The sequence below is a fragment of the Bombyx mandarina genome, chromosome 07 (assembly GCF_030267445.1).
Source record: "Bombyx mandarina strain Sakado chromosome 07, ASM3026744v2".
Taxonomy (NCBI): Eukaryota; Metazoa; Arthropoda; class Insecta; order Lepidoptera; family Bombycidae; genus Bombyx; species Bombyx mandarina.
This window is the reverse complement of record NC_143214.1, coordinates 6,395,584-6,421,510: the sequence shown is the minus strand read 5'-3', so window position 1 is coordinate 6,421,510 and position 25,927 is coordinate 6,395,584. Positions and strand designations below refer to the sequence as shown.

General features: G+C 34.9%; 1 protein-coding gene across 1 annotated transcript; it reads right to left on the bottom strand.

Annotated features, from left to right (window-relative positions):
- Positions 1-2,233: 2,233 nt before the first annotated feature.
- FucTA (glycoprotein 3-alpha-L-fucosyltransferase A) lies at positions 2,234-25,656 on the bottom strand. The gene is made up of 8 exons (XM_028175228.2): positions 25,430-25,656; positions 14,382-14,663; positions 12,922-13,073; positions 8,967-9,207; positions 7,579-7,776; positions 7,013-7,245; positions 4,279-4,450; positions 2,234-4,134 (listed from the first exon to the last, which is right to left on the bottom strand). Exons 2-8 carry the CDS (start codon positions 14,559-14,561, stop codon positions 3,958-3,960), a joined length of 1,353 nt encoding a protein of 450 aa, XP_028031029.1. The 5' UTR covers positions 14,562-14,663; positions 25,430-25,656; the 3' UTR covers positions 2,234-3,957.
- Positions 25,657-25,927: the final 271 nt, after the last annotated feature.

Sequence of the window (25,927 nt, the reverse complement as noted above, 5' to 3'; positions counted from 1 at the left end):
TCCGACTCCGACATGCCCCGCCCTCCATCCCCAGTGAAGGGCAGAAGTCCGGCGATTTCTTCCTGAAGAAAAAAACCTAAACATTTTTAGGTAAAAATCTCATATTTTTTAGCTTTGTTTTTTCGACAACTCCAATGATAAATATAACTTATGTCACGCAGTCACAATAATTGGCAATTCAATATACATAGAAACCCAATTAAAAAAATACTGACTACAATAATAAAACACATCACTAAAAGCTAAATACAAATTTTGTATAGGTATTTTATTAACATTTTTTCTAATAATTTGGTTTTGGAAAAGAGACCACTGAACCGATTTTGTTGATATTTGTGTGAAACCAAACTAAAAATATATACTTTCAAATAAAAGCATAATTTGACCGCTCTAGACATGTCATTACGGTTCTATCAGACCCAATAATTCTTGTATTAGACGCCTTCAGCTATAACACTAGGAGCAGAGTACTCGTCGAACTCGACAAAGAATTCGATATGCAACCTAACCCTGACATCAGTCCGTGAGTTTCTCGCCGGATCTTTTCAGTGGGTCGCGATTTCGATCCAGTAGTAGATGCATTTGCGAAGCAACCTTGAGTTGATAGGTCTCCTGGAGAGGCGCTCGGACAGCTGTTAGCAAATCCCTTCCCTCGTGGCTGAGCCTTCTTCCGCCCACCTGTCCTGGTAAAACTGGAAAGACCACAGAGCCCCCCAGTAATCATTCATTCCAAAAACATATTGATAAATGTCGGTGTACCTAGGGAACATAAAAAAAACCGAACAACCTCCTTTTTTATTCAAGTGAGCTAAAAAGAAAGAACAGTTTTCTATAATATAGAGATTATCATTTACGGCTATTGGTTAATATGTATACTAGAATTTATAAAAGTTATGCACATCTAATCAAATTACAGTTAGTTTACATATTTTAATCTCATTTATGTCATTCAATATTGTCCATTAATTTTGCAGGCAGTTTTCGTTTATAATATTATTATGTATGAACTCTAACAGCTTAACCCTAAACCGTCACTAAATATTTAAACCGATGACCAAATCTATGTATAGTGTAACATCAACTTACTATTTTAAAGGGGCTGTGGCATTCACTTTGTATTTAGGAGGTACATTGATTCTAGTAGCATCTAAACACTAAATAGATAGGTCGTCATCTGTTTAAAATCCACAATTAATGTTCATAATAAAAACTCTTTGTGATCGAATTAACAATTAAGAAAATATGTAACGGTCCTTTTGATGAACTTTACATCATTAATAAAAAAGAAAATCAAGTAAAAGCTGCACGCGTCGTTACAAAATTAGAAAACTAAAGTTGTTTAGAAAATGGTGTTTAAACTTTTAATTTGAATCTTGTTTTTAAATATTTTGTATTAACTGTTTAACTTATTAACTGTTGTAACAAATGCGTGTTCACGAGTGACTTCCACGACGAATGAATAATGTCGTATGCTAAATAAATTTATGATATTTGTAGAATTCTAATTTTGCATGATCCGATTTGTCGTATTTTCAAGCCGAACGGATAAGTATTACCTTACATTCAGTTTTTTCTGTCGCAAAGTACGCATCCGTTTACGAAGTCATATATATTATATAATTTATGTGCAATTATAATGAAGATTTTTAATGTACTCTTTAAATACAAAAAACTTATTTCTACGTAATTGATTACGCATCTAATGTATTGTTAATAAAGCTCAAGATTGTGGAATAGGTATTCATATTATAATGTATGTACCTATCTATTTTGAATGCCAAAACATTAATTTAAACATTCTAAATTGTCAATATGTATTGTATTATCAGATTGTCACATTTGCGTAAGTTCAAATTAAGGAAAAAATCACATGACATAGGTATTTACTAATATTTTGAAGAATTACTTACCCTGGTTTTTCTTTAGTATTTTTGTTAAAACACTAAAATAAGTAGGTTGTCAAACAATATTTATAAACACTTAATAATGTATATGTTTATGTATATCCTATTATCTACCTTTTAACTCTAAGCTGTTTCGTTGTTTTTGGGTTACACACAATGAATGTTGCACAGCGTGCTTAGTGCAAGCGGTGCCTAGTGACAAACGAAGGGAAGCTACATTCCAACTCAATACAAATTTGAGTTAACTTTTACGCGATCGAGAAGTTAAAAAACTCGCACTAAGCACACAGATGTGTTTAAATCGATTCCAATAAAAATTTAGTATCCAATTTGGTTCATTTACAATTTAAGAAATACTTACAACAAAGTTATACAAAATTTAAACATTATGCAAAATAACAGTTGAAAAAAAAGAAATAAACAACAAGATAACACAGGCAATTGAACTTAATGCTAATAGTTTCTTTAGTGTAGGTAATTACTGAATGATTTTCGAATTAGAGTTATTAGCTGAAAATGGCGATATAAGCGTCATAATTATACATAAATAATTCATTTTGCTAGTAAATAAACATTTTTTCTTGTATTAGAACATATTTTTTTATCTCATGTCTAAGACCTCATTATCGTGATCGCAGAGTAATACCGAGTTTTACTGATTAATGTTTATTAGTAGTATGTTTGTAATTTTGTGTGCATTTATCAAATATTTAACCAGATTGCAGGTATATAATAATAAATGTTTATACAAAAAATGTGATGTTAGCTGTGGTATCATGATGTCAATTTTTAATCACGATTATAATTAAAATACAATAAAAATGTGTTCTGTTATCTGTGGTTATTAACAAATCTCAAAAATTATAACAATAATTAACCTCAGAATCACAGGTTCACCTATTAATGATAAACAACAAGCTAAAATTTGTACCCTGATATATACTTAGTAAAAAGTAAATAAAAAAAATTACTAAAGTAAATTTAACTTCAGTACCAACGAAATTCTAAAAACACTACACCTAAATAAGGTTAAATGAGCCGTGCGTTCAATAATAATATACAAATAATAATAAAGTTTAACAAATTTTCTTAGAATTAGTTTAAACTGTAACATGAAATACATTCACTTATAGTAACGGGTTTTTATTAACAATATGAAATTATATTACAATATTGATGACTGAATGTATTTTTTTACTTATATAATATGTTCTATAGTTACTACGGTGTTTTATACTGTGCGAAAAGTTGCATGCGTAATTTTTTGTGCTAACTCAAATAATGGCATCGTGACTAGACTTGTCAAAAGTGTAGAAGTTATTTTGATTTTCTTAAAGTAAGTCGTACAGTACAATATCAATATCGCATGTTTTGCATTTGATATTTAAAATTTTTTCGAAGCTATTAAACTAAACCCAAACTATTAAATAATACCATTAAAATATTTCAAAATTCAACAAAATAGTTTTATAAATTAAAATGTGTGTCAATAAATCCAATACAAAATATTATTTTAAACTAAACAACTTACAGTTCCAAAACAACTTAGTAAGTAGTAAATGCATAGGTAATTTAAATAAAGAGATCAAGTAAAATAGCCTCACGTTGGGCGCCAATGTAAACTGTAACAGAAATGTAAAAAAAGTAGACATATTTGATTTATATTATAGTATTTGAAATTGTATAATTACTTATCACTAAGATTTCTGTGAGGCTGGTGTATTATTCCATTAACGTTATCATGGTAAATAGTTGTTAATTAAGAATTTATTTCATAAAATACAACGCTTTCTCTTTATTTGATGATTGCAATTAAAATTTATGTCAATGAGTGTACAATTTCTATCGACACTTAACGCAACTGTGGACGCGAAGACGAATAATTCGTAGCAACACCTAAATATGGCCTCAGCAACTTGAACACGAGCAACGCGTACATATTGGATAAGGCTGTTTTTCAGCCTAGTGTTATTGTTCTGAAGCTCGGAGTTTTCACATGTACGTCTCATAGACGAATATTGCTTAGATTAACAAAGGCTGGTTGGTCAATAATTTATCCATTATCTTTAGTATCAGATTCCATGGCTCGCCATTCGCCTCGCGTGCACGTGGAGTCCCGCCACCATGCCTGCACGTCGCTGTAGTGAGTATTCCTTTGCCGTCTTTCGTTCGCGTGAATCATCGCACATACGCGGCAAAAGAAATAGGTGTTAATGAATTCCCCTGTTCCCTATAATGGTAAAATTTTTTTATGATTGTGCATCATTTTATGGAAACATTAAGACAATTGTATTTACGTAGATGTAAATTTATTTTGTTTAAATCATGGATTTAGATACCTAGATATTAAAAAACCATTATTTAAGTCAATTACCTTCCATTTAAAGTAAGAGTTGTATAGATCCTGGTCTTCATCAAGGCGATGTAAGTACGCAGCGAGTTCTTCAGGACCGGCAAACTCTTCTACATGAATGTACGAATTACGTGGAGCCACTGCTGCATACTCTGATGGCCGGGCTCCCATCACGATTGGTAAAACGTTGTGTCTTAAAATTAAATGATAGGAATAATTAGTTAAATTTAATTGTATATAAGTATTAAAGGTTAAAGTATGAAGTTGTCGTTTCAGATATAAAATTTAAAAATCTTTTGATGAGAAAATGTATAATTTCATGGTGTTTTGTTATAAGTAAAACTCGAGCTACCCACAACTAACTTTTAGTGACATTTCAAAAGATTTCCAACAACCTGCCAGGTCGGATATCATAAATATTGTAAAGAAAAAAGCTATTACAAGTGCACAAGTTAACCATGAGAGACAGAGTGTCGTCTCTCTATCATTTCATTTAGTATTATGTTTCGAAATATTTTACCGCCATTGTCTAATGACACTGAAAGCAAATTTAAATAGGTACATAGAGCATACGTTTAGAGCATAGTTTAAACGGCATCATTATGCGTTAAAACATATTATTTGTAATTATATCATTATTTTATTTAAACTCGTAGTGATTCGTTAACTTTAGAATCTCAGAATTCTGGAAACAATGCGCACACTAGCTATAGGGGAAAGTGGGGGAATTGGAAAAACTTAACTTCAAATGTTCAAAACTAATAGAAAAAAGTCATAAACATAATCAACTTTCATTGAAAAGTAAGCTTTGCTTACCTATCTACTTATTGATAACAAAAAAAATCTCCAAAATCAACGTTTTATTAAAAATATTAATAAACTAAAAAAACAATAGCGTTCCTTTTTACCCGACACCATATGGGGTAATTGGGAACGTCCCGCGGGGGAAATGGGAACGGTACGGGGTAAATAGGATCGACATAATTAAATCTCGATAATAACTACAAATTGTTTTATCAGCACATATCTCATATTAACCTTGACTTGTTTCGCCGGCAGTGCATTTTTCATGTGCCCAGGATTTATGTATATGGTGCACATGATCCAATCATCTGTCGGTGGTGACTCATATTTTTCGTTACACATTATGCAGTAAAACTCTTTTTTTTTTCTTAGAAGGGTGGACGAGCTCACAGCCCACCTGGTGTTAAGTGGTTACTGGAGCCCATGGACATCTACAACGTAACTGCGCCACCCACCTTGAGATATAAGTTCTAAGATCTCAGTATAGTTACAACAGCTGCCCCACCCTTCAAACCGAAACGCATTACTGCTTCACGGTAGAAATGGGCAGGGCGGTGGTACCTACCCGCGCGGACTCACAAGAGGTCCTACCACCAGTAATTACGCAAATTATAATTTTGTGAGTTTCACTTTTATTACACGATGTTAATCCTTCACCGTGGAAGTCAATCGTGAACATTTGTTGAGTACGTAATTCATTAGAAAAATTGGTACCCGCCTGGGATTCGAACACAGGTGATCGCCAACACGAATGCACCGGACGTCTTATCTCTTAGGCCACGACGACTTCAACTCCTCTTCGTTTTCATTTTCTAAAGCCTTCTTCAAATTTTTTACGACTACTCTTGATTTTTAGCTTCTTCTTTGTAGTATATTGCAAGATCTTCAATTTTGTATTTTGTTTCAGTCTTACGTACATAATTTCGAGACATTGCGGGTAATTAAGAACGCAAGAGGTAATTAGAAATGTTCCCAATTACCCGCCTGATGCCGTTCCCAATTGCCCGATTAGTCAATATAAATCAAAATGGCCGCCATGCTCAGTAGAATTTTTGGCGAACTTCAAGTCGCGTAAGGTTTGAAAACATACAGTACGTACATGATAGTAACTAAATGGTGTGCCTTTTGAACTCAAAAATATTATAGTAACATCTACACATGATAAAAATTACATCAGAAACGTAAAAAAAATTGTTGGATTTATCGTGACAGCATGCGTGCAACCTTTCACTCTCACTTATTGCCTACGACCTTAAGAGCCCTGGAAGTATGCGTTGAAAAATATCGGGATGATCTAATATAAGGGGAAGTAGTATTTACCTAGCTGTTCCCAATTACCCGCCGTTCTCAATTCCCCCACTCTCCCTATATCAAATTTTATTTGAACAATGTGTGTCCTTAAAGATACAGCGTGTAAGCAGACCGAGCCGAAATCATAATAAAACACTAATATCGGATACTACTGATTTGTAAAATATGTGTACTGGCTTTTTTTTTATTGCTTAGATGGGTGGACGAGGTCACAGCCCACCTGGTGTCAAGTGGTTACTGGAGCCCATAGACATCTACAACGTAAATGCGCCACCCACCTTGAGATATAAGTTCTAAGGTCTCAAGTATAGTTACAACGGCTGCCCCACCCTTCAAACCGAAACGCATTACTGCTTCACGGCAGAAATAGGCAGGGTGGTGGGACCAACCCGCGCGGTCTCACAAGAGGTCCTACCACCAGTAATAACAAAAGATTCGTTTAGTTCTGTTTTAGTGTATATGGAATATGAGCCAAGGCGAATTTTATTGAGTTACATTTGTGAGAGGCAAACAGAATAAGAAAAAAACGTATCCGTGCCCTCACATCAGCTACATACTTATACATTTGGAACAACATGCTTAAATATTGTTTATTATCTATTCAAATTACTAAGTAATCTAATATATATAAGATATTTACTGTAATCCATTGACGAAGAATTTTTCCGTTATGTAATCCCGACAGTTTGAATTTTCAAAAGCCAAATAAAACTTGTATTCTTTGTCCAACATTTCCAAGCAGTTGGGGTCGGTTCGTGGGCAGTGATGAGAGCCGCACGCGCCGTATATGTCCACTTGTATGAATTTGCTGAGTTGCCGCGCGTACTGGAGCCGACGGTTGCGAGCGTGGCAGTTTGATACAAACCACGCTACCTGTGCAAATAAAGTTTAAAAAAAATTAAATGCGATCATAAGGAAACGAGTAATCGCTTTAAGCGGCTTTTTTAACATACTAGTAGGACATTTTAACACTTTTTTTTTCCTACCAAAGCTGATGATGCCCTTGAGAGGCTATATCAGCGTCGCCTTAACTAGTAGGTGAGCTCAAGGGGCTCAAACCTGATGACGTTGTTAACATGAACCCTAGCAAAAGCCGTGCTTTTCAGAATCTACCACCGGATCGGAAACGCGACCCACTTAAGTCATAATCGAGGCATAAATAAGAGATTATTCATTCGAAATTAATAGGGACCAGTGATTTTGTACCTTCTTCGTTTTATTAGCTGCATAGTTCCTTTCTATATCTTTTTCAGGAATCAAATTATCATAATACACCCATCTTTCGTAAGGTGCTACTATATCAGAGTCTCTGCGGTAAGTTGCAGTCCAGTTAAATACGTCGAAGGATGAAGAGCGCAAGGAAGCTGTGTGGTAAGGACATTCCAAGTAGTAGAGAATCCAAATCTGAAATTAAGGGAGCACAACTAATTAGGTTATATACTATTAAAAATACAATTTAATATATAAAAATGAATTGCTTTTCGTAAGTCTCGCTAAAACTCGAGAATAGCTGTACCGATTTGGCTAATTTTGAGAAGGTTTAAAACGTAGATAAATATGAAAATGCTCAGAATTAAATAAAAATAACAATTTTGTTTTTCCTTTGATATGGGGGACACAATGTACCCCGTCGGACGGATTCCTTTTGTTTGTTTTAAGTTTATTTTATACAAAAGTTTAGGTATTTTATTTATCGATTAAGGCACTACGAAGTCTGCCGGGTCAGCTAGTATCTAATATAAACGGTAAAAATATAACTTTTCTATCATTATAACAAATTAAATTTAACCAACATCCCTACTTGTTACTGCCTATCTGAATATGTAGATGATAGGTTTAGATTTGTAATGTTTAACGACGGAGGGAAGATTTTCCATCGAGCGGGTGATATTGCTCGGTTGGCGGTCCGAATTTTGTTCGGAACTTGTATATATATATTAAGCAAGTTTATCTTGCAAATGACGTCAGCGAAATTTAGGCATCTGTCAAATACCTTGTGTTCTGTGACGGCTACCGCCACAGATTTATAACTACATGTACTATTTGTTTCTTATTTTTTCGTTTATTCTATAGATGGTTGAGTTTTACTGCTGGGAGAGCGTTGTAAGGCCGGGTAGGTGCTACTGTTCTGCCTATTTCTATCGCGAAGCGGTTAGGGATAGCCGTTGTACAATACCATAAACCAATCCTATTGTAATGACTATGGTGTTTATAATGTCTATGAGCTGTAGCTACCACTGAACACCAAGTAGGTTGTGAACCCGTTCATCCATCTGAACTATAAAAAGAAAGATGTTAATCGAACGTGAAGCACGTAAGGAGATTTTGAATTTTTTTTTTTTTGTCGCTTAAGTAGTTGGGTGGACGAGCTCACAGCCCACCTGGTGTTAAGTGGTTACTGGAGCCCATAGACATCTACAACGTAAATGCGCCACCCACCTTGAGATTTAAGTTCTAAGGTCTCAGTATAGTTACAACGGCTGCCCCACCCTTCAAACCGAAACGCATTACTGCTTCACGGCAGAAATAGGCAGCTTGGTGGTACTTACCCGCGCGGAGTCACAAAAGGTCCTACCACCAGTAAATACCGTTACCTGATTAGGAGATCTTTTGACGTTAAACGGCGTATGGTGGTCTTTGAAGAGTATAGCGTCTGCAGAGGCGGCATCCCTCGAGTCCGCCGTAAGATGACACCGGTCTATGGGGCACTTGTTTCGGAGGAATTCTGTACGACCACCGGTTACGCCCCACGCCCCGAGGCCATTGGCAAGTAGTATTTTTTTAATAGGCGCCTCCTCATCGTTCGGTAATATGTATGATAGCTGTTGAACGATTCTGAAAAAAATAATAGTAGATTAAAAGGATTAGTTTTCTTAGTTTCCGGTAAGTAAAAATATGAATACGATAAATCGAGATTTCAATATCCAGTGATCTCATCCTTCAAACTGGACGCGTCAGAATTGCTTTGGGACGGAAATAGGCAGGACGATGACACCAACTTGTGCGATAAACCACGTCTCAAGATCGGACCTTGTTTCTTTGGTTCAGGAGGAAATCACCGCCATTCTGCCGCGTTAGGGGGATTAAGCGGGTAATGTTGGAGTTGACCAAGCTACGGACTTCCAAAGACTTTCATATTTACATTCTTTAAAAAAAGCACTTAGACTATATTGGAGCGTAAGCGTGCGAGGTAAAAAAGTGGCTTAGAAATGTATTAAACAGTTTATGAGATATTTACACTCTGTTTAGAGTTTTCCACAAAGATTTTTTTTTGTTACTTGCGTTCGTATCGAAATTCTACCTTAAACAGACAATTCAGGATTTGAGGTCTTTTTATGTGTTTTATTTCTCTTTTATTTGGTTATTGTCAGTTCTTCTTATCAAAGTGAGTGTGAAAAACTGGATTGTTTCCATTTCTTGAATGAAAACACTAAAGCTCGTCAAAAGTTAGCAAACAAAAAAAATCGGTTGATGACAGAAAAGAAATAATACACGCAGTTCAAAAACTAAAAAAAAACAAGCTTAAATAGCAAACAGAACTAGCGATAAATAATTATTTTTTTATCATTTTGTTACTGGTCAGGATATTAGAGTGAAGCTATAACATTATTGTGTTGTCACCGGTTCTTGATGCAGTGCTCAAATTAATCCGACATCTTGAAGGCCGCCGGAACAAACATTCCGTTGTTCAAACAACAAACAAACATACACGCATACTAACCAAATTAAATAGTGTCAGAAGTGTGCTAGTTGATTAGTTATATATTTATTTCGAATTTTAAATTACTATTTTAATGTATTATTAAATACCGACTTGTACGTCCAGATTTCTAATAAAACTACTCCCTATTTCTTTACTTTAAACTGTTTCTCTAGACTGTGGGTAACTTAACTTGACTAAGTTAATACTTACTCTTACGAAATATGTACATATTTTATTATAACGCATGCGAAATTTGCAAAACCGGGTCTCAGTTCCATTGTTTAATTTTTGCGGAGATCATCTAATTTTTTTATGATTTATCTGTATCACTGTCTTATCTTCAGCCTTTGCGAGTTGTATCCATAATTAAAACTACATACAGCTAATCTCCTGTCTGTTATATATGACGTTTCGAGAAGATCTTTAATAATTGACAAACTCCAAATACTTAGTCTGGCCATAAATACTGTTGCAATTGAAAATAAACAAAATATTACATTTGAATTTGGAATCTGTCAATTTTATATGTTTGCTCATTGAATTTCCTCATTTTGGCGCCAATTGTACAATATTTTGCGATATTAAAATGGAGTGGAGTGATAAAGAGAACCGAATCGCTGTGATTGCATTACACAAAGTAGGTATGGAGCCAAATGTAATTTCTAAAACTCTCCATACGCTTGGTATTAGTAAAATGTTTGTGTACCGGGCTATTAATAGGTGCAATGAGACCTCCTCTGTTTGTGACAGAAAAAGATCTGGCCGTCCACGTAGTGTTCGTACGAAAAAGGTGGTCAAAGCAGTAAGGGAAAGAATTCGAAGAAATCCTGTCCGAAAGCAAAAGATTTTATCTCGGGAGATGAAGATAGCACCTAGAACCTTGTCGCGTATTTTAAAAGATGACTTAGGACTTGCAGCCTATAAGAGACGTACTGGTCATTTCTTAACTGATAATTTAAAAGAGAATAGGGTGGTAAAATCGAAACAACTACTGAAGCGGTACGCAAAGGGAGGTCATAGAAAATTTTGTTTACGGATGAGAAAATTTTTACAATTGAGCAACATTTTAAGAAACAAAATGACTGTATTTATGCTCAAAGCTCTAAGGAAGCTTCCCAATTAGTCGACAGAGTGCAACGTGGGCACTATCCGACTTCAGTGATGATTTGGTGGGGTATTAGCTATGAAGGAGAGACTGAACCGTATTTTTGTGAAAAAGGTATCAAAACATCGGCACAAGTGTATCAAGATACCATTCTTGAGAAGGTAGTGAAGCCCCTTAACAACAACATTTTCAATAATCAAGAATGGTCCTTCCAGCAAGACTCGGCGCCAGGTCATAAAGCTCTGGCTACGCAGTCTTGGTTGGAAACGAACGTTTCGGACTTCATCAGAGCTGAAGACTGGCCATCGTCTAGTCCCGATCTTAATCCGCTGGATTATGATTTATGGTCAGTTTTAGAGAGTACAGCTTGCCCTAAACGCCATGATAATTTGGAGTCCCTAAAACAATCCATACGATTGGCAGTGAAAAATTTTCCCACGGAAAGAGAGCGTGCTTTTATTGATAACTGGCCTCAACGTTTAAAGGTACTGCAGCCAATGGAGACCACTTCGAATAAGCTTTTTATACTTTAAATTGTTTTATATTTATGTATTAAACTAACACACTGTAAAAGTAATAAATGTTATTTGCAATAGATTTTTTTTATTTTTAATTGTAACAGTATTTATGGCCAGAATAAGTACATATTCGCTTATGAAAAAAGTTTTTTCCAATTGATAGCGAAGCCAATGAAAATAATACAATATCCTAACTTTAATAGAGGTGATTGAGGCCTATTTAGTGAACAAACAAACAGACACAACTCCTGAAACTGTTGTTTCTTTCTGGGTGCAATGAAACATAAATGTCAATAAATAAATAAAAATCGCAGTTTGCATAATATTCGAATGTCGTGCACTTTACTCGTTTTTGACTAGAACAATTTCCGGTTGTTTCTGTATCCGAAACGATAGAAATTATAAGAACGGGATTAAACCGCAAAAGTATTAATAAAACTAAAAAAAATAGTGTAAATGTCACTTAAATTTAAAAAAAGTGAAAATTAATGTAATGAAATCACTCGGCACTGTCATTCTCAGACAATTCAAAGAGAACCAAAATCCCTCAGGATTGTCAGTGCATTTTTAGACATAATTTCTCCGTCCTCTTGAAGGTTTGACGTGCCCTTCTTCAAACGGAATTTAATAAGAGTTTTCAGCCATAAGCCGTGACTTGGGCTATGTAACAGCTATTACCGACGTCCATAATAAACGAAATAGAATAAAATATTAATCTTTTTGACTGAATCTTTTTTTTAAGAGATTTTATGACCTAGTAACTAAGACCTTTAAGTCATGTCTTATTTTAAATTTATATTCTTATATTTATGAAAAACGATAAAATGGAGGGAAATGAAATGAAATGAAGATTATTAATTTGAGACATTAATCAACTGGGATGAAATTAAACGCAATGAGATGAGATGATATGGAATGACATATAATCACAGTAAAATGGTGGTCATTTACTGAGACCTTTCAGTGGACTTTTTGGAGGATCCCGAGAAGTTACGTTCAGCGGCTTTGTTTCATTTTCCTACATTTGTGCACTATCACAGATATTAAACCGTTAATAAACCACCGTTATTACACATTTGAACCTGAAGAAACACTAAATAGATAAAATAAAACAAATCACACCACTTCACTCCTCGCGTTCCCGCCAAAAAGTCGACTGAACCTTAGTTTAAATTAATGAAGGCTCTTTTACATAACTCAATAGCAGTGTCAAGTGTTGTTACCTGTCATCCCCAGGGGCATCCTCAGGGAATATTTGTGCACTAGGATCGTGTTTCCAAGGCCGTTGTTCACCTCCGCGCATGAACCAGTGGCGACGGGATACGGTGTCCCCTTCCTCGTGTAGCACCTCTTCTTGAAGTTCGTTGGAACGATCCTTAAAATAAAAATAAATCAGTTATAGTACAGTAGAAATACTTTTTTGCTTTAATGAACATACAGGATTACGACCTGCTTGGTGTTAAACGGTTGCCACATAGATATATTCACATATATCGGTAATTTTTACTTTATATCATTGCCTGAGACGTGAGGCACGAGGTACCAATGATTATTGTATAATAGCAATACCACCTTTCAAGACAGGTAGCAAAATTCTTCGGTGACACTAATGGACAGGATGATACTACCTACCCTCTCACAATAATTACGCAAACAAGAAGTAGTCATTGACGTTCCTACCTGTTTCAAAAAATATTTAAATTACTATTTAAATTTTTGTTATCATTTAACTTTTCCGCACATAATACAGAGAATAATAGCACAGCATGTGAGTACATACATATGGAAATGAGTACGATCTCACTACAAAATAATTAGCCACCTTACCGTGACGAATTGTTTTAAAGGTCGATATCAAATGAATGCGGGTGATATCGTAGCTATAAAACTTTAACGGGCTTGTAAGGTACGTGGAATTAAATATTAAAATAAGTATCGACCTTAATAGCTGAATGCTTGATTTGAAAATTATTATTCACATTTCAGCAGGAAAATGCGCCTAGAAAATGATCAAATATACAACGCAAAATTTATTATTATATTTAAATGTACAAATAGCTGGATAATAGATTCGTTTATCTTTTTCGGATTATTTCCTTACGATTATCATTTAGTTACTGTTTTTGGAAATACATTATACAAATCAACAAACAATGTTAGATCTTCACGAGATATTGGAGTATTTCACAACATTTGCCTTTTTCGAGTTCTGGATTTGGTATTGGTATGGGATGCTTGGGTTTCTACTGGTAGAGTTAATGTAGTGTTCCGACATTTCTAGGACTTAAAAGAGGAAACCGAAAAACACAAAGTGCTCCGGGTCCTCTTTCCCAACTTCTCTCTAAAGTTTTTTGTCTTAAAATCTCGCAAATAAGCCTGCTCGCATTATCGTTTGGTCGGTATCCGATTTTTTAGTGGTGGTAAGACCTCTTGTGAGTTCACACGGGTAGGTACCACCACCCCGCCTATTTCTGTCGTGAAGCAGCAATGCGTTTCGGTTTGAAGGGTGGGGTAGCCGTTGTAACTATACTGAGACCTTAGAACTTATATCTCAAGGTGGGTGGCGCATTTACCTTGTAAATGTTTATGGGCTCCAGTAACCACTTAACACCAGGTGGGCTGTGAGCTCGTCCACCCATCTATGCAATAAAAAAAAACTATTGTGTAAATTGTTCGCACTTACTTGAATATGCTGGTCGTCTTTGAGCGAGTGGATCTGTGCGGCAATGGTAGGATTCTGTGCAAGGGGTGTGAGAGGTCCCGGGCGCGGCAGCAGGATTAGCGCCAGCGCAGTCAATACTAGCGGAAACAAGAGTGCCACGCGTCTTAAAGCACGCAGGGCCCGAGCCGCCCTCACCCGCATCTCGACTTGCGGTTATCCGCCCTGAACCCCGGTCCAGATGCACTTCTTTATTATTATATCCATTTCAATGGAATTAGAATCGTATGTGTAATGCCCGGCTATCTGGAATAAAGGCAGTAAATAAAATTGAACTTTATGCAGTCAAATTGTGTAAAATGAGATGACATTTCAATTGCGACAAATATACTGAAGACGAAATTTTCCTTATAATTATACTTCTATGTTTATAAAGGTGTTTGGCTTTATTTTAGTACCATAATTATTTAACAATGTTGGCTGTATTGCACTTTGATAAATTTAAAAACTGAAATGTCTAAATAATACAATAACAAAAAAAAAAACTATAGTCGAATAAATGTCGTTTGATAAATTTTGACACAAAATCAGAGTAAATAAATAACTCTTTGCTGTGTTTAGTTTCAAAGTTGATAGCCTTTGCACTGCATAGCTTACCATCGATTAGTGCAGCGGTCGGGGAACCTAGGCAAATTACCCCAAATGGGGTAAAATGAAATTTTGGGGGGTAAAAATGAAACTTTTGTGAGTAAAAATTAATGATAAAATTAATAATATATATAATAAAAGTATATATTGAAGTGAAACTTCTTTAGAATCGTAAAATTTTTAGTTATATTCTTTTTAAAATTATCATAGGGGCTATTATCATAGGGGCTATAATATGAAAAATACTAAAAAGAAGCGATTTTTTCGTTTTTTTTTTTGTTCTTCGCCATGGAGTAATATCAACTTACACAAAAATATTTTGAGGTAACAATTAAAAAAGTTCCCCGACCGCTGGATTAGGGTAAAGAACTAATGAATTCTTGTAACGTGTAGTTGTATCGAAATTCGAACCGAAAATTTGAGCACAATTTAAAGCTTTAGTACTTCACTATCCGTCCGTCGAAGTAAGTAGTAGGTATATTTAGATTATTTTCCGACTGTCTTGAAAAATCAACCCTATGCAAAATATTAATTCGAAAATGCCAATTCAAGACCTGCAATTGCTAGTTGAGGGAACTGAGGGGTTGAGGGGACATTATCAGACAGCAGCCGGTCTCCACATAATAAAGTAAGTTAAACCAAACTACAGCTTTTTTATGTTTCATAAGTAAGTAAATGAGTCGTCGTGGCCTAAAGGGTAAGATGTCCGGTGCATTCGTATCTAGCAGTGCACCGGTGTTCGAATCCCGCAGGCGGGTACTAATTTTACTAATGTAATACGTACTTAACAAATGTTCACATGAGGGAATAAAATCGTGTAATAAAATCAAACCCGCAAAATTATAATTTGTGTGATTATTGTTGATAGGACCTGTTGTGAGTCCGTACGGGTAGGTACCACAACCCTGCCTATTTCTGCTGTGAGCAGTAATGCGTTTCGGTTTGAAGGGTGGGGCAGCCGTTGTAACTATACTGAGACCTTAGAACTCATCTTAAGGTGGGTGGCGCCATTTACGTTGTAAATGTCTCTATGGGCTCCAGTAACCACTTAACACCAGGTGGGCTGTGAGCTCGTCCACCCATTTCAGCAATAAATTAAAAAAAAACGTGCTCATAGTGCCCTTACAACCTATATATGAACGCTTCGTTGGTCTAGGTCGTTCGCGACACTTTCATGAGTTGTTCTTATACTTCCAGTACCTACCGAAAACAAAAGAGAAACTTCTAGTTATGAGCCGTTGAACGTGGTATTAGGTTAAAAAAAAAAAACAATTTAATACAAATTTGAAAAAACTTAAAGATAATAATAGTATTTGCATTTAATTAAAAGTAAATACGGATGATAATACAGTATTAAAGGTACTGGGTGTAAGTAAAATAATATCAACGTGACGTAAGTACATCAACAGACAGAAAAGTAATGGTATTTGATTTTCATAAGGTATTCGAGGAAATGTTTCTTATCAACCATAGTCGAAACTTTACAGTCTGGTGATTTCTATGTACCTACGTCATTAATATTAAACGAAATTGATAAATTTGTGAATGCAAAATTAAAAAAAATTGTTGCATTATGCAAATTAAAACAGTTTTTAACCTAACATAAAAGTGTAACAGAATGTGTGAGAATAAGTATATGGACCATCTCAATGGAAGCGTTGTTGTTGTCTGACACTTTAGTGATGTCATAAGTCAAACGCCTCGAGCACTTTTATGAAATAATGCGCCAAGATCCATCCTTCGAGTTCTGCGGCAAGTAGAAATAGAATAATCTTAGTACATTTCTTTTTACTTTAGCGTTCTAAATACAGTTTTAGTTTTGAAAACCTAATATATGTGACACAATATAGTACAAAAATGCTACCTATGCTCTAACTTTAATTCTGCAGTGTTCCGCTATGTTTATTCAAAAGCCATTTAATTCGAAGGTTTAACTTCTTCGGCGCCGGCCTTTAATTTCTTCAGCCTCCGAGTCTCACAAATCCCTAGCGCCCCCTAGGCGCGGAAATTTCGTGGGGGCTTCGGTCCCCAGCTCAAAAAGCTGCTACTGTCTGAATTTTGTTGAATAAATTTTTAATCACATCGGGCCGGAAAGAGATAAAAGCGGTGACCTTGACACATCAACAATATATTTTTAATTGTGAGAAGAAGGTTTCCTAATCAATGAGATGACAAAACCTTAAATTAAAAATATTTATTGGCATTGCGTGACCGTTGGGTGACTGAGGTTACGATCCAGCTGGTATTTAGGGATAAGCGGAACCCTCCGCCACCGTACTATGGTCACACCGTGACCGTCGCCACCTACCTTGAATTACGAACCTCAATTGTATCATAGGCTCGAAGAGAGAGAACACATGACAGTTTCGCGGCACAAATACGCAGTATAGTGGTACCTACTCGAAAGGGCTTACAATATGCCTCATAACTAGTTTCCTACTCGATTAAAATAATGTATCTACGTAATTATAGTTATAATTTACGAAATCCTGATTAGGATTGGCCCTCAGATATTATAACTAATATAATATATATTATCGTATGAAATCACAGATAGTAAATAAACTTTTCGATTAGACCACGTGTAAGGCGCGCTCCACTTATCCACTCCACGATAACGACGATTAAAACAATTCTATTTTATTTGATCGCTTTAAATTCGTGTTTACTTTAAATATCACATACATGTTTATACCTATTTAAACATATGTTATTTGAACTATTATAATACGGATTAGGCACAATTTATCTATAAATTTGAAATTTAAACAATGCAATTGTGGCTATACATGTTACAGAATAAGTCTAATTAAATAAATAAAAAAATATTTAGATGAAAAATTTTAACAACAGGTCAGCCTAAAATTGTACTATGTACTACATATATATTAGTATATATGTACGTCGCCGTAGTGCTCGGTATGTATAACAGCGATGAATGATATCTGTCAATTTGTAACAGGCAATGCGTGTTAGCTTTCACTACATTTATCATGTCATTGTCACTGTGTGATACATGCCAATTCTATGGTATTATCTACGCGTATCTGAACAAGGTGTACAATAACACAAACTGGCCTATTAATTTAATCATATTGTTAGTGCGAATTATCGTAGTAAATGAGTTACACAACAATTTACCTAAGTACTTAATTGGTTATTTTGAACCACGGATTGTGTTGTCTAAATGACTCTTTTCGTATTATCAATCCCTTCTTTTCTAGAACAAAGTCACCCTCAAAGATTTGTATATAGCTCATCTTGTTAACGCAAAAAAATATTTCTATGTTTTATTGTCAGGGATACCTACATCTATCTTGATTTTCAGTGTTTAAATAGAATAAATTTAAAATCATAGATAGTACAGAGTAAACTATACATAAAATACAAATAATTAACAAAGAAACAAATATTTTACTGGTGGAAGGGCGCCTTTTAAGCTCGCACCGGTAGATACCACCAACATCCTGCTTACTTCTGTCACAAAGTAGTTCAGGTTTGAAAGGAGGGACAGCGGTTATAAAAAAACAATCCTGAATTTAGACTTTTTAAAACTATTACGATTACCCACCTGGTGTTAAGGGGTTATCGGATGCCATAAAGATAACCTCGCGAATTTCACAGCATGCCTTGGGAAAAGAAGATGATGTCTCAATTGAATTGACTATCTTATTTAAACTGAAACATGTCTCAAAAAGGCCCGAGTAATTGATATTGGTTTGACTGTGCCTATGGAGGGTTTATGTCCAAAAGCAAAGGTGATCTCTGATCATCAGGCTGTATGTGCATATGCCTTCAATAAAAAGCAAAAGTACATATACGTATTTTTTTTAAATGTCGAACTAGTAGGTTACGTGATCAATTATGTTATGGTAAAACACAATTAAACGAAGCACCTCCGTCTCGTGTGTAAATGCCTAATTTCGAAATCTTTTGTACATTATGCAATGCAACGTTTGGAGCCATTCACCTTTTTTGTAAGATCAGCGTATTCATTTCTTCAACGTAGTTATGTTTAGTGAATTTTTTTGGGGTATATCTATCAGCATCTTGATGTGTTTCGGTATCAATTGAGGTCACGCGTAAGGGTATAATTTAACGACCAACTGGATACAGTTACAGCTTACTAGCGAATCTACCGTTGGGTCTGTGTATGTAAACAAAAATGTGGGACGTCATATTGACACTACTGTGATGCTTTTATTAACACGAAACTAAATAGGTATAAGTGGAACTGTATCGAAAGGTCGTCTCGCGAGTGTTTTGTTTGCTTTTCATGTTTACCGTGAAATGTCGCGAGACACGGTCATTCTTGACCATCGAATGCAACTACGTAAATCAGCGAGAAACTCTAAAGCAGAAGTCCAATCTGAGCTAATTCTGGATAAATATAGGAAGTGGGACAAGGAAATAAAAACAAATTAACGGTTTTGTTTAATAATGTTATGTTACAGGTTGAGGTTGAGGTTGAGGTTTGAGGTTTTTTTTTTTTTTTTTTTTATATTTACTAACAATCACGCCGCGTTAACTGGTCCCGTGATAAGTTCGTAAAGAACTTGTGTTACAGGTACCATATAGCGGATATAAATGTAAGATTTTCATTATACACATACATATATTTAATATACATCCATAACCCTGGAAAAGACATTTATATTTATCATACAAAAATCTTCCCTTGGCGGGATTCGAACCCGCGACCCCCTTGTGTAGTGACCATGTCACTTACCACTACACCGGACGGCCGTTTGGCCGACGGTGTTATGATTAAGCGGAAATTGTAGCCTGTAGCTATCAATGTAAATGTCGCTACTTGTTCCTAGGCATGAGGTCAAAGTCCCAATTGTATAACGTCTGTCAAACCCTTCGAATTGGAACGAATGACAGCTTCGTGGCAGAAATAGGCAGAAGGTACCTAACCGTCTAGACCGAAAAACGTGCAACAATGAAAAACGACATCAAAAACATCTGCATGTTTTATTTCTTTATTTAATCATTACATAATACAAATTAAATAAAGAACAATAGCAAAAAAAACTCCATTGCAACCGCGTGTCCATAAGAAACCTCTCCCTTCTTTCGTAATCTAAATCTTGGTATCAAATCATGTTTTTGTAACCTTAGGCATGCAAGCTAACTGTTCACTTGGTATTAAGTGCTTACTGGAGGCCGGACGCAAAATTGAGGGTGAGACAGGTGACAATCATATTATGAATAAATCAGGTCATCTTGTCAAACCACATAGTCGCTATATATTATTTAAAAATACATGAAAAGCAACAGCTTTAAAAAAAACATTATCACCATAATCGGAAATCACAGAGAATAAAGTTCTTGGTAGCACACGTATAAACACCCGAATTGAGAACCTCCTCCTTGTTGCAATCGGTTAAAAAGTATCTTATGTCTCCGATTCGTGAAAACCGCAGAATGTACTATATCATCCCCTCAAGTCAACTTCATAACGAGGATATTCGGACCGAAGAGTGAGGTATGCAATGTTACTAATTGTAATAGTAAAAATACGTACACAGTATAGTAGGTAAGTACATTCTTGTGTAAATGTGTCATTTTCTGACACATTAAATATCAGTATTTGGTATCGCTGTTAAGACTAGATAACTGTTGGCTAGAATGTAATTTCAACTTCAATGTAATCAAACACAACTGAAGATATCGTGCTTTAATCTTAAACCATTATAAAGATAAAAAAGAATTGTAAAATGAATGTGTAATTGTAAAGAGAATAGATGCTCTCGAAATGTGGTGCTGAAGAAGAATGTTGTAAATATCGTGGACGGAGTTCAGAATGAATCAGTCAATTCTACAGGAACTTGGCATCAAGCAGCGACTATCCTCCATCGTTCAGGGTTGCATTCTCAATTTCTTCGGGCATGTGTCGCGGCGGGGTGACGACTCAGTTGAGCGCCTTGTGGTGCAGGGCATGATAGAGGGTACAAGACCGCGCGGCATAACACCGTTATGATGGACCGACCAAATAAAGGCAGCTCTAAACGGTCCCATTAACAAGAAGAGTGCACAAGAAGGGCCGCGGTACGCGAGGAATGGTGACGTCTGGTGAAGCGCACCACAACCCGAAGTGATGACCACGACCACTCTGCCAAGAGGGCATGCGACTGAGAAGAAGATGTGTAAAACCCCACTATGGTTTGCGACGTTTGAGATTAGTGTATCTTGTTCAATACCTACCTTTATTAGTATCGCTTGAAGCGTATCATATAAGATACAGCAACATATCTATCTATGTCAACCCACTCAATGTCATAAACTAAATAATTGTAAACAGTCCTAACGACAGTTTTGTTTTGCGATGTTAAAACTAACTTCTAAAGTTACTTCGGATTAGTTCGATCGGTGCTGAAGGATTTAGAAATTAATGAATAGAACAATTTTCAAAGTTATGTACCTAACAAAATTTTATTCTCGTAAGACTGATCTGGTAAAACCAAACCCGTAACTTTTTAGTTATCCCTACTACCAGAACTCAGACTTTTTGGCGGGAGCCCGAGTTGTGTGAACTATTTTCACACAACTCGGGGATATGTTATTGATTAAATATTGTGGGAAAATGAGACAAAGCCGCTGAACATAGCTTCTCGGCTTCTTCTCAAAACTCGCATGAAGCAACTACCATTTTAATGAGACTTTGTTCTATCCTATCTGATCTCGTTCTATTTAATTTCATCCTAGTTGACTAAAGTTTCAAATTTATTAAATTCATCTCATTTCGCTTCAAATGATCTTTAAAATAACAGGATCAAAGAAGAAAATATATTTGGCTTAAAGGCCCCGTAACTCGGCCATATTATAGACAATCTTTAAACAAAACTAGAACAATTTTGGGATCTAGATAGTTTGGGGCCAGATGATCGTTTGTGATTTATTGTAATTAGGTTTCAAGCTGGCATTGCTTAGCATCCGTGATACGTACATAAAAACAGTGTAGGGTTGGTCTGCAAATGAGTTTGACTGAACCCTAATAGTCAACTTTTTACAGCAATAAACGACCCATCTGTCCTGGTGCGGTATATTCCACAATACGGTATACTCCAAAAGGAAATAAAAGTCTAAGCTAATCTCCAAAACTTTTCCAGTTATTTTTATTCCAATCAATTAAGAAATTAGTTTCACACATAATTTTGAATTCTAAATTAAGAAATATATCGTAATAAATTATGTATCAATTCGATTTTTTTTTTGTTTCAGTAGGTCGGTAAAGGCATAATGCGTCATAAACACATATGTTGCAAGTTACTACATACATTATCAATTGTGTTATTCTCAAAACATTCTGTTCCCGCTGTCAAAACATAAGGAAATATGCAAAACATCGATTGTCGTAATGAAATACTTGTTCCATTTTAGTATTCAGTTATGTTCTTCTCTAATTTACTCATCAAATAAAAAATCACCATAGAAATGAAACATTCATTTACTAGTTTTGACGCATCTAGAAAAAATATACATATTTTAATATTTTCTTCGGTTTTCGCGAGTCATAGCTATAATTAAACTACTTTAAGGTTTTTTTCTAATTTTTATTGCTTAGTTGGATGGACGAGCTTACGGGTCACCTGGTGTTAAGTGGTTACCGGAGCCCATAGACATCTATAAATACCTACCTTGAGATATAAGTTTTAAAGTCTTAGTATAGATACAACGGCTGCCCCACCCTTCAAACCTAAACGCATTACTGCTTCACGGCAGAAATAGGCATGGTGGTGGTCACAAGAGGTCCTACCACCAGTAATTACGCAAATTATAGTTTTTCGGGTTTGATTTTTACTACACGATGTTATTCCTTCACCGTAGAAGTTAATGTTCACGACATTTGCTAACTACGTATTTCAGTAGAAAAATTGGTACTTGCCAGCAGGATTCGAACACCGGTTCATCGCTAGGTACGAATGCACCGGACGTCTTGTCCTTTAGGCCACGACGAATGTCGGGTTTTCCGAAGGTTCTAATAAGTGTATTATTTATGCACTTTAAATATTTCGATTTTTATATCATACTTATATTCTGACAGTCGCAAAGCTACTGAATTAGTATTTATGAAATTTAGCAAGAAGGAAGCATAGGCTTAGAAAGAAGCATTTTATTATAGCATATTACACTCTCAGTTTATAAATGTTTAAAAAAAGCGATTAGACCATCAACATAATTTTATAAAAGTATGTTGAATTAAGTTTATTTTTAATTATTGATTATTTGTATATATTTTAATTATTTATTACAATTTTTATATTTATTATTAGCTTTATTTAAATTATATTTTGTTTTATTTTAAGTAAGTAAGTTGACTTGGCGTTATGAAGTAAACATTTATTGCATATATGTATAATTAAAATTGGTTTCTTCAGCGCAATCACTAACATAAAATTGACGTCTTTAAAACATACGTGCGTTTGATGGAAAACGTATCTGGAAGGTTCAGACGTTATCAACAGCCTTTTGCTTCGTCTGTGTGCAACGGAATGTTCGAACGTGATTTTTACCCAATTCAAAAAGTCAAATTAAATTGAAATTTAGCTTACTTCTTGCCTGAGACCGAAAAGAATGGAGTGCATTCGAAGAGACCTACACTCAGCATTGGATGGACACGGGTTGAACAAGAGAAGTGTCTCTCACACTTATCAAGGACCGTTGAAAATATAGTAATTTAACGATCTAAGACTTTTATCAGGTTTACCGGAATATGAATGAGAAATAATACAATGATATTAAATATCGATTGTACTTAGCAACACGAAAAAGCATTTTAATTAAAGAATTGAGAAGCTAAGCAGAAGGTAAGCATTTATCACCATCACTATATATGCTAGCTTACTTATTTAAGCTCATTAGGAAAGATTAAGTGAAACAATATGGTATTTGGGCAGACCGCCTTGTACGAGAGACACACGTGATGTCACGTTAATAAATTGTAATGTTTAGTAACATTTTAATTATATTTCATAATCTGGTTAATATTTCTAAATCTAAAATTTAAGTGATCAAAGTCAAATATTTATTTAAATGATTTTATTTTAATTGCCTTATAGGATTTCAATATTTCCCATTGTTGTTAATACTGCGGTTTTATTCTGTTATGCTTTTAAAATGATTGGTGTGAATAAAGAAAATCGATAGGTGAATTGAGATGTATAGTTACGAAGTAGGTTCGATAGGCTATTTTTATTGATTTCTTATCGCATACTAGGTATTAATGTTTTATAGCATGTACAAGAACGTCAGTGTTTCAGTTAATCTAAAACTTTTTTAAATACAGAAATAGGTAGTTAGTTCTATACATTTAGGTATTGTATGTTCCGGCTCGGGTAAAGTTTTATGTAATATAAAATTAATAATAATCTGATAATATTAATATGTGATATACAAATAATAAATTAATTATTTATTTGTTATCTATGGGCATAAAAACCTGTTAACATAGAGGAAAATATTAAACTGACGGGTAGATTGTAAATTAACGCTTGCGTACATTTCGCCTATAGTTATACTCGTACGTAGCACGTACATAATTATATTTTGTTATTTAATTGTGTTGTTATAGGTTGTCTGTATTGACAGTTTTGTGGTTTGAATCAGAAATTGTTTTTTTTTTTTTTTAAAAAAGAACGAACTAACAAACGGATGACAATAAAAGTCAATTTCGATAGTTTCTTAATATAATCTATGAACGATGCACGATACTTTTTGATATAAATAAACCATATTGATGTATTAACCCAATTAAACTTTTCGCCGGTAGTAAAACTATATACAGGCTATACATTAATAGACCTGAAGGTTGAAAGTGTTGTTTGAACAAAATATTCTTTTTCGTTTACGTAACACATTAAGGGTTCACAATTTATAAGGTTGTCAAAGATACGACTGAAACATTACGTCCAAGATCTAATTATCTCTGTTATATTATTTCATTCACAGTTTTCATTATAATTTTGCATTATTACGATGTCTTGTGTTTTGTAATTTGATAATTTTAAGGAAGTTTCGGATACAGAAGAATACAAAATGTGTATTATAGTCGAGCTTACATTGTGTATGCTTCCCAAGCAGCCTTATTACATACTGACATTCTGTGCTAGTACACATTGACGATTAGTATGTAACAATATTATCTTATATTAAGTTATAATATTGTAGGTATCATATGAAATGGTTGGGAATGCGTGGTGACACTATTAATTAATGTTAATAAGTGATAATCACTATTAATTACATTTTTATTAATTATTATTTTATACGTTATACATTACGAACCATTTTGAATTGCAACATAAAGTTGACGGGATGCAGTTGAAAAACGATATTTGTCCTAGTTTTATTTTTGTTTGATCTCAATATAAGTACTCACCGTTGTGTGCTCAAGATAAAGAACGATAAAACATACTCACATAAAAAGACTCTTGTTCCATTCACTGATAAATTGATAACAGACTTCACTGACCAGGTAACTTGACCGATACTTAAAATATGTTATTAAAAGTTTTATTATTATTATTATTATATTACGATACAATAATATATCCGGGTGTACAGTATGTGCGTTCACGTTTGTGCGTCAATACCAGGGCGGACTGCGAGAGGCGCGCGCTACTCGACTTCTAGCGTGTTATTGGCGAAAAACTGCGGCTGCGTGCGCACTCGTCTGCCGCAGATCCGCGCCGCATTGATACCGCGCCTTGTGGACTCATCGTTCACCCACCTAACCCCGTATTGCTTCAGCCTTCACACAGGAAAGGTTATATCGGTGTAAATAATGTACTATGATAATGCGTCAGTCGATAGATAGGTTCTATTTTTATTAGGTTAAAAATGCACAATGCCTTTAGAAATAAAAACAGTACAACTTATTAAATTACAAGTTAAATGGAACATGACAATTTATTTAC